The sequence below is a fragment of the Nansenia antarctica genome, assembly GCF_963989245.1.
Source record: "Nansenia antarctica genome assembly, chromosome: 20".
NCBI classification, from domain to species: Eukaryota; Metazoa; Chordata; class Actinopteri; order Argentiniformes; family Microstomatidae; genus Nansenia; species Nansenia antarctica.
The window spans coordinates 3,602,419-3,612,888 of record NC_137693.1 but is presented as its reverse complement, the minus strand read 5'-3'; the positions used below and the strand labels follow the sequence as shown (position 1 = coordinate 3,612,888).

The 10,470-nt window shown below is 45.1% G+C and overlaps 1 protein-coding gene across 1 annotated transcript in view; it reads right to left on the bottom strand.

The window, feature by feature from the left end:
• Positions 1 to 1,543: 1,543 nt before the first annotated feature.
• The window catches only part of cadm2a (cell adhesion molecule 2a), a gene marked incomplete at both ends in the record, with an annotated part of 267,534 nt that continues 258,607 nt past the window's right edge, over positions 1,544 to 10,470 (bottom strand). Inside the window, 2 exons of the mRNA XM_080549639.1 lie at positions 1,544 to 1,662; positions 2,173 to 2,295. Of these exons, the coding sequence (XP_080405765.1) occupies positions 1,544 to 1,662; positions 2,173 to 2,295 (242 nt within the window). The remainder of the gene's footprint in view (positions 1,663 to 2,172; positions 2,296 to 10,470) is intronic.

The following is a 10,470-nucleotide window of genomic DNA, read 5'->3' as shown; positions in this document are numbered from 1 at the left end:
CTGTTTCCCATGGAATCAATTTTGTGCTTGTGTATTTGTTTCAGGAAGGAAGCCACTGCACAGGTAAAATAGAGCACCCTCATAATGCTGTGAATACTCAATTCCAGTTTTCCTTAAAAGAGGTGTTTGTCTTGAAATAACGTCTTTCATTTCTTGGCCCGAATTTCAACTAAACTCTACTTTCAAAGTGAAAAAAACGAAACAAACTCCTACAATTGAAATACCACAACTCTACCAAAAATGATTATGATCGACTGTACATGTTCTACTTTTTGTGCTGAAGATATTACATAAGTTGTCATGGCAACATTGTGAGAGTGTTGATTTAGCTAAGCAGAGGCCTGAACAACAGTGCACGAATATACAGACAAAAGGGACATGGATATACAGCAAGTTAAGCAAATGATTATGCATAAAAGCATAGTTTGATTGTGTTCATTTGATATAGCTTTTTCATCCAGCATCTCTTTCGTACCTTTTTGGTGTTCAGGTGTTAGTGTTAATGTCAGTTGGCCCTCTGTCTTTTTTCGACACTAGCAGTTCCTCACCTATGGACTAACAACGGGGAACATACACATACTGTATCACACAAGCCTTGCTACAGTGATACACAAAACCTGCGTCTTATCTTACAAGGTGTCCTCTTCTAGAGTGGTCTATTCGGGGGACAGTGGGGGAGTGGGGGGGGCGGGGGGCGGGGGGGTCGGGTAAGATAAGCTAAAAGTACGATATTCAGTAGGAAAGACATACATATACATAAGGCGTAAAAAGCACAATTTCTCATTGAAATGAAAAAAGGAAAACAAAAGAACCAAAATGTTTTAATGAAGAGATGATGTGAGCCGAAGCTGTGACATGATTGGTCAAGATAAAAAGCCAGAAAGCGGTTACATCATCGTCACTGACAGACGGTAAATGAAGGCATTGACAGAAGTTCAATGGGCGTCTGTATATTTAGGCACCGTGTAAATGTGAACGTGTGTGTGTGTGTGTGTGTGTATGGGTATGTGTATGTGTGTGTTTGTGTGTGTGTGTCTGTGTGTGTGTGTGTATGGGTGTGTGTGTGGGGAAGGGAGTGGTGGAGAAGGGGAATAAGGAGTTTGAAGAAGTGGTCTTGGTGGATATGCAGATTCTCAGATATTTATTTCACAAAGAAAGACAAGAAAAAAAAAGAAAAAAAAGAGAAAGGTGACATCTCCAGCAGCTTGTGGGCGCTTGCCTGTGAAAAACGGCTGCGAGAAAAAGAACACAATAATTGAAGGACGAGATGAAATGATAAACAAGGGCAGAAACAAATGACAAGAAAGGGGGGGGTGGGAGAAAAATAGGGAGCTTCCCTCTCTGCAGACTGCCCAGGGTTTCCTTAGTGACGCAGCAGGGGCAGTGGATACCGACAGAGAAAGAGAGAGAGAAGAGAGGGAGATAGATAGAGAGAGGGACAGAACGATAGGGAGAAATAACGAGAAAGACAGACAGAGTGTGAGAGAGAGAGAGAGAACGAGAGAGAGAGAGAGAGAGAGAGCAGCAAAGTGCCCCCTGCAGTCTAAATGAAGTACTCTTTCTTCTCCTCCGTGTGTGCGTGGTTGCCCTCGGCGTTGATGATGGCCGTGTCCGCGTCCGGGGCGTCGTCTGCTCCTTTGGCCTCGTGAGTCAGGTACGTTCCTATGGCAACAGACAGGAAAACCTCTAGTATGTGCTTAACGTAAACACAAACCGGAAGAAATGACATCCTATCCCGTTCCTATAGAAACGAACACAATGGGGAAACATGTTCCCTGACCCCTCAGGGCTGGCCTGGTCTGTAGGGTCTTCCATAAATGCTTTTAACACTACAACAGCCGTGCCTATTTTACCTCCTAGTAGAGCCGCCTTGGGGGGTCAAATAGACCCCCTTTTTAGAATGTAAATCTGCTATTTACACACCGAGATCACTAGAGGACGCTTCTTTTTTTAGCCTGCCTCCTACGCCGAAAAACTGCAAAACAGCTTTATACTATCTTATCCTCAAGTGATAAATGCAACGATACTGGGTGGTAGAACGCACATAGTATCTAGGAAAAGTCATGAAAGGAGGGTCCTGAAATTTGATCGAGTGCAAAGATAGATTTATTTTTTTTACTCACAGGGGTCACCGTGAGGGTGACGGCTCTTCTAGCGTTAACGGCCTCTTACCTTTATGCCTGGCAAGATATCGCCCCAGAACGATGATTAAACACAAGGTGACGAAGACCACCACGGCCACCACACCTCCGATCAGGGCGTGGTCAGGGCCGTGTGCTCCCAGGGCGTTGGGATCTGGGGAGAGAGAGAGGGGGGGAGAGGGAAAGATAGAGAGGAGAGGAGGGGGGGGGGGGGGGGGGGAACAAAGGGAAGAAAGAGTGAAGATCATTTCCTGCTATTTCCTGCTGATAAGCATTCAGCACTGTCATTTCATCCCCCTCTGCCTCTCGCAGTTCTGAACAGAGCAGCATATCTCACAGAGAATAATGAAAGCCAGAGTGGCTGACACTGCACTGACACGCCGAAGGAGAGCACAGCCACATTCACGCCGGCAAAACACAGGGAAAAGGGAATGAAAAAGGGAACAGGAAAGAGGCGTGAATGATTCAGAGGCCAACCCCACCCACCACCACCACCCCCCCCAACCCCCCCCAACCCCCCCAGAGTGCCAGAGGAGTCCCAGACATGCAAACCAGGGCAAAGCTGAGGAGGAGAAGAGTACACCAGTAAATAAATCATCACATGATAAAAAAGAAAATGTAAATACAATGAGAAATGATACGTCTGATTCTCCGTCGGAGAGAGTGCGGGTTTGTCAGATGAGCGATTGGACTGTTCCTCCCCCCCCAAAAAATGGTTGCCGAGCCTGCCGCCAGGACACCGGGGATGCTAAAAATTAACATGCAATTTAGAGCAAGGATCTCTATAGAGAGAGGACTCCGTTAGGGCCCCGCGTCAATATCCTCCAGGGTCTTCCTTTACCCATGTCCTATTTCCTTTCCTTTGCCCTATTTCCTCGACGGAACGGACTGGATACTGACAATGACGCCGTGGCTGTTGTCCTTATTCAAGTCAAGTCGACGATGGAGGAATGTCGTCGTTGTCGTTGTTGTTGTTGTTGTTGTTGTAGTTTTTTTGGTCAGATTATGTTAATTTGTGAAACAGCAGACATAAGTAGTTCTCTAGTTAGGCGAATTAAGTACAGTTAATTATGCACAGTGATAAAGACTGAGGAAATATGAAACAACACGGGAGAGAGGCAGACAGAGAGAGAGAGAGAGAGAGAGAGAGAGAGAGAGAGAGAGAGAGAGAGAGAGCTGGATATAAGGGAGGAAATGGAACGATAGACAGAGATAAAGAGAGACAAAGATGAAGAGAGAGAAGAGAGAGAGAGAGAGAGAGAGAGAGAGAGAGAGAGAGAGAGGCGGAAAGAGAGAGAGAGGGGGACGGGGCAGATGGGAAAAGAGTGAGACATTGATACATGTAATTGCCATTTTTCCTGCAGAGCTGAAGACAGGGAGTGAGGCGCAAGAACAGAGCGGAGGAAGGGAGGGAGGGAGGGAGAGGGGAAGGGTGGGGGAGAGGGAGGCGGCGGGTTGGGGGGTGGGGGGTTGATAATGAAATGAGCCTGTATTATTCATATACATTTTGGAGAGAAAATTAACTCTCATTTCCTTATCCTTCAGCAGGTTCTTCAGCGCAAGCAACGTCAACAAACCTGCCCTCTGAGCCTCTCACAGGCATGTGTGTGTGTGTGTGTGTGTGTGTGTGTGTGTGTGTGTGTGTGTGTGTGTGTGTGTGTGGGTGGGTGGGTGCGCGTGTGTCTGTATACGCCTTTCCTCCTAGCCGTGTCACAGCTACACCCTTGTCACATACAGGTCATAAACAGCGCTGTCTCCCCGTGGCCAATTAGGAGAACATGGGGAGGTCAGTCCAGGGTAAGCAGTGACTCTGTCACAGGTCCCATATAAATATTGAACACTGACAAGCAGAGACAGGCAGAACTCTACTCGTCCTCGGCCTCTCTATGCCGGTCCCATACTTTCTTTCGATGTCTTTTTGTTCTCTCTCGGTGTCACTCTCTCTCTCTCTCTCTCTCTCTCTCTCTCTCTCTCTCTCTCTCTCTCTCTCTCTCTCTCTCTCTCTCTCTCTCTCTCTATTTCTCTCTCTCTCTCTCTCCCTCTCTGCTTTTCTCTCTCTCTCTCTCTCTCTCTCTCTCTCTCTGCTTTTCTCTCTCTTTCTCTCTATCTCTCTGTGACCATGCAAGTGTGAGATGAGCAGCAGGCTTGGTCTTGCTCCATAACTCTCCACAGTCCCAGTGACCTGGCTGTCACGCTCGACCGCCCCCCTGAAGACACACACACAAACATACACACACACACACACATATGTGTAAATGCACACGCACACAACACACACACACAACACACGCACACACACACAAACACACACACACACACACACACACACATACACATACACACATGTGTGCATGCACACGCACACACACACACAACACACACACACACACAGACACACGGTGGTCACTCTTGGTCAGCAGAGCGAAGAGTACAGGAATGTTCCTCTGGCACCAGCTAGCTGGACAGGCAGTCTGTTATTTACTGTGTCTGTACTCTGTCTGTTATTCTGTTATTTAGATACAGTACACACAACACACACAGACCTGCTCTCAATGTCTGTCCATCTGTCTGTCGGTCTGTCTGTCTGTCTGTGTCACAAGTACCATAGGCATGGACATTGAAAAAGAATGGGAAATGATCTGCTTTCATCAATCATTTTTATTCAGCGATGGCCGTGCTTAATTCATTTTCACGTTTTTTCTCGGCCTCCTCATGCATTTGTCTCTCAGTGTCTCTTTTTCTCTGTCTCTCTTTCTGTGTCTCTCTTTCTCTGTCTCTCTTTCTGTGTCTCTCTGTGTCTCTCTTTCTGTGTCTCTCTTTCTCTGTATCTCTTTCTGTGACCTTCTTTCTCTACGTTCTCTACGTTCTGCAATTTGTGGCAGATTAAATAATGGTGCTTAACGGCACAGAGTCTTTAAAATAGAATGACCCCGCTATATACTGTATATGCCTATTCATATATAATCAGAAGTAGAAGGTCATTTCACCCAAAACATTTTTTGTTTGATATGGAGTACCTTCATAATATTGATGTGCATTCATTACGACAACAAAAAGGAAAAGAGTGTGTGGGTGTGTTTTTTCAGTCTGGCAAAGAAGGTGTACCACTTAAGATGCAACCTTGTTAGTGGCATGTACATGTCTACTTCTAACTAAATGTTGTTTGAACCAAGGTCTCTGCTTCTCATCTTTGTGACAGATTGACAGAATTCATCAGTTGTGCTCGGGCTCTGAGAGTAGTTTTCAATTGAGGTGAGATAGAGGTAGAGGTAGACAGAGAGAGAGAGAAAGAGAGAGAGAGAGAGAGAGAGAGAGAGAGAGAGAGAGAATGAGAGGGAAAAAAGGAGGAGGAAGGAGAGTGATACATTCTCTCGCTCCAGAACACATTATCTTTTAATAAGACAGACATTCTCCTCTGTATGATTTAATATTGGAGAACGGCAGTGCAAACTCCTCTTTAATATTTATAATGCTCCTCTTCCCGCCTGGCCTCGTGAGTTTAGCTCATTTAATAAATATTAGGGGGACAGGGCTCCTTGCTCCGGCTGTACTCTACACAGAACATAACAGATTTCTCTAAAACCCCTTTTAGTTCTACTAAAAGCACCGACGCCGTGTTTGAGGTCATTACACAAACACAACTGATTTTTAATAAGAATGTGTGTGTGCACATGTGTTTCTGTGTGTGGGAGAGAGAGAGTGTGAATGCGTGCACATACAGGTGTGTGTGTGTGTGTGTGTGTGGTGTGTGTGTGCGTGCGTGTGTGTGTGTGTGTGTGTGTGAGAGTAATGATTGAGTGATTCATATTGAAGCCTGTGTGTGAATAAACATGGTCTGTGTGGGTGAAGTAACAAACAAACAAACTTCATTTCTAATGTTGAATTAAAGGCCACTGTTCCTACTGTAACTCCAGTGTGTCCTGAGGTACACTCCCCATCTCATAGATCTATATACTATAGGCCTACATACTGCAGACGATTGGCTGGAATGCTGTCATGATGTCACCATGACCTATCCAGGGTACACGGAATATAGATCCTTGTCTCTAGCGCCCGTCTAGAGGACGAACTAAAGGTTAAAGAAGGACCCCCAAAAACATCACCAACTCCTGCCATTAGATTCCAGATTAAATCTCAATTTGTTCTGCAAACATCGCACCCTTTTTACGACCGGAACGGTAGAAAAACCAAACAATCATTAGCCCACTGATTAGTTTCCCGCCCGAAAAAAAAAGCTGATAGAGAAGCGCAATGAGACGGAGAGATGATCTTATTAGCCAAGTTATTAGTTCAAGTGAAAGCTCAATTAGCTAATCAAGAGCTCAGTTGGAGAGGAGAGGGAGACGCCGCAGGAGACCCCCGACGCTAAGCTGATGGGTCGGCCCCCCGGTGGCTCATAACGCACGGAGAAGACAGGAGGCGAGAACGTAACGCCTGCTCTAAATGCGGTATCTATCTCACTGGGCCTTAGGGGGGGGGGTCTCCGCGTTAAACGAGAGCACTTCCTGTCAGTGGTGTGTGTACGCCTACACGGATCGAAATCTCGACGGTAGATACATTTGAAACACGTCACGTGCGTTTTTTTTGCTCTATAACGTCGAAGGAAAACAGGACACTTTGTGTGACTGGATACATTCAGTAAAATACCACATGCCTTAGAACCAAGCGCTTTGTAATCGTCACTGTGTTGTTACGGCTACCTCAGAAGAATAACAATAAGCAATAACGCTAACATAATTCAATCGTATTGTTATTGCCGCCGTTAGCCCTGTGATCCTCCAGTCCCGTTCCTGCTAGGCCTGATGCCAGTGATAATCATAGCCACAGTCCTGACACAGGAAATGTGAGCTGCAAGTTAAATGGACCAGCTCATTAAATCGATGCCTCAAATCCATCATATCAGTGTGCTCTTTACAGGGTCTTTACATGGCCTACTGTTCAAACTCTCTCTCTCTCTCTCTCCCCGTGTAAAACAGCAATGCACTTCTCTCTCTCTCTCTCTCTCTCTCTCTCTCTCTCTTTCTCTCTCTCTGTCTGACTCTCTCTCTCTTTCTCTCTCTCTCTCTCTGTCTGACTCTCTCTCTCTCTTTCTCTCTCTCTCTCTCCATCTCTTTCACTGGCCCGGTGAAAATTGGAATTCTGCTCTTACAACTGAAGGCATCCTTTCCCCGTCTTGGAACAGGAATGGTGTTTTTTTACTTCTCCATCTTGGATATGGCCTCATGAATCATGAGCCTCGGCACCTCGGATCAATAAAGCACCACTGGCCTTAAGAATGGGCTATTAGTGCTACGCGTGTCCTTGTGCGTTAAGGGTTTGAGTAGGATGTGTGTGTGTGTGTGTGTGTTTCAAGTTTCAAGTTTATTTATATACCATTATGTAAGTATAAGAGAGTGAAATTCTTAGGCTTCAGTTCCTCAATATTATATATAAGATAATATATATATATACTACCACTTATATTCAAGTTTATATATATATATATATATATATATATATATATATATAAACAGGGGTGCACATAACTTTTTGGGGCCAGTGCTCAGAGGAGCACCTAGGGATGCTGCTTGGTGCTCCCCGAGCTCGCGAGTCACGACCCGTCCCACAGGATGGATGAAAAAGGGATACATGGATAACTTATATTAGCAAAACGACATTTATTCATAAATAAAGATGAACGAACAAATGATTGTGTGCAAAACAAAAGAAACAAATGCAAAATCAAATGACTGCTCTTTAAGCATGAAAGTCTGTCAGACTCCTTTAAACACAATGAAATCAACTGACATCTCTTTAAGCACTAACTGAATGTCTGTTCTTTAAACACAATGAAATCAACTGACATCTCTTAAAGCACTGCTCTGTTCTGTAAACACTGAAATCAACTTTTCAACAAAAAGTTACAGCCTAAGCATTTATTTATGCTACAAGCTTAATCATCATCATCACTGCTCTCTTGACTGCTGTTAATACTGTCCTCAATTTCAACCATGGTAGAGGATGTTGGAGGCCATCACTTTAAATAGCTCATTATTTTGATTGTGCAACAAAGTCTTTTTTATTTTCTTTTCTAATATAATTCCCAACCATATTCCCTGGGTCAGGGGTCTAGGTGCGATAATGAAGCTGTAAAACAAACGTCTGAACGTTTGAAAGCTTCAGAGAAAAGAAACGTGTCCCTTGGTGTTGTTTTTCCTTTTAGCGACGAGTCGTTCGGGACTGAATTTACACGAGGCGGCGAGATAACCGTGCGATACGCGGAATGAAAGTACAAGTTATGATACTTTCCGAATGTTTTCGTGAGGGGAGTCGCCGGTGGTCGTCGTCGATCGACTGTTGTGATGGATTACTCGTCGGGCCTTCGGCTGAGGGGACGGCAAATAGTTACTTAGTGGGGCTTGCAGTGATGCAGCAGTCAGCAGTCAGCAGTCAGCAGGTGGATTTTGAGGAAGTAAATTCCTCTCCCAGCGGTTCCAGCTGTTGGTGCGCAAGAGCGCGTTCATGCGGCTGATCTGCCGCGCAGCATGCATTTTGGCGACGCATGCGCACTGGCGCACCAGTTATGTGCACCCCTGTATATAAACTTTAATATACAGTAAGTGGTAGTAGTTCTAAAACATTAAACAAATATGGTAGATAAGGCAAGATAAAGTGGAATAATTATAAGAGATAGATAGATACAGCATCTGTGAACAGCCCCTCTGAACAGCATCTGTTTCCCTGTCATGAGTGTGTGTGTGTGTGTGTGTGTGTGTGTGTGTGTGTGTGTGTGTGTGTGTGTGTGTGTCTGTGCGGGTGTGCGCTCACACATGTGTGTGTGTGTGGGTGTCTGTAATATGAGTTTAAAAAAGTCTCGCTTGGATACAGATAAATATATAATCTATACGAAAAGATATGACTACTGTAGGCTCCAATAAATGCAAATATACACACACACACACACACACTCTCTCATCACCACGCACGCCCGCATCTCGTTGAGCACGGTCCCAATGGTCGTTACAATAAACTAAAAAACTCAGCCTGCAGACTTGACAGTTTAATAAGTCAATTACGGCCAATGTTTGAGCTGAGACTGGAAATTCTGCAATTTGCATCTAATGGAAGAACAGGCACCGTTGCCAAGATGAAAGAGTCCTAGGAGACACCAGCACAAGGCCTGGAGAGACATGTGGGCGCAGTCAGACAGGCAAGAGACAGACAGAGAGACGCACACAGAAATACACACACACACACACACATCCACAGCAAAAGTGCATCGGTGGAGGCTGGTGGTAGGGAGAAAGCGGAGGATTGGCTCGTCGTAATGGATGGGGGATGGAAAGAGGAATTGTATAAAACACACATGTGATCTATATCTGTTCGATATCACTCCTCATTCCATTCACTGCATTAGAATGAGCCTCTGGTTACTCCCTCCACCCTATGTGACCTACAGTAGAGTATATATCGGGTTTGAACCCAACTGCATCTGACAGAGTGACCGCTAGAGTGACAGGGAATGTATACCGTAGGTCTCCAGGGAGTAACGTGGCGTGAGGGAGTGACGTTGGACGGCTCTCGCTCGCTATTTTACATCTGCAACACACATACGCACGCACGCACGCACACACACACACACACATGCACACACACACACACACACACACACACACACACGCACGCACACACACACACGCACACACACACACACACTCGGCTGTAATGTGCCTCAGTTCTACAATGATTTACATGCTCTGGTCAGCAGAGAGTTAGTCTCGAGAATGTGTGTGTGTGTGTGTGTGTGAGTGTGTGTGTCTGTGTGTGTGTGTCTGTGTGTGTGTGTTTGTGTGTGTGTGTGAGTGTGTGTGTCTGTGTGTGTGTGTCTGTGTGTTTGAGCGTGTGTGTCTGTGTGTGTGTGTTTGAGTGTGTGTGTATGTGTGTGTGTGCGTGTGTGTGTGTGTGTGTGTGTGTGCGCAGGACCCCGCGCTGGGTAAGAAGAGTGGTTTAATTAGATTCTGTTCTCAAAACAAATTACTGCTGCTAATTATTCAATAAAACCAGGCCTGTCTAGAGGGACAGGGCTTGATTATTTAACCTAAAAAGAAACAAAGATGGAAGGAGGCTGGCTGTGTGGTCAATCACTGAGCGACATGAATAAAACTGTGTTGTAAAGAAACTAACAATCTAATCATATTAGAGGGAGCCTGGAACAAACATGCGCTGTTTCATATACAATTCAATATCACGGGTTCAATTACTGATCACTTGCTTCGTAAACAACATAATATTATATTATATTCCATTTAGCTGATGCTTTTATCCAAAGCGACTTTTATCCAAAGTGCTG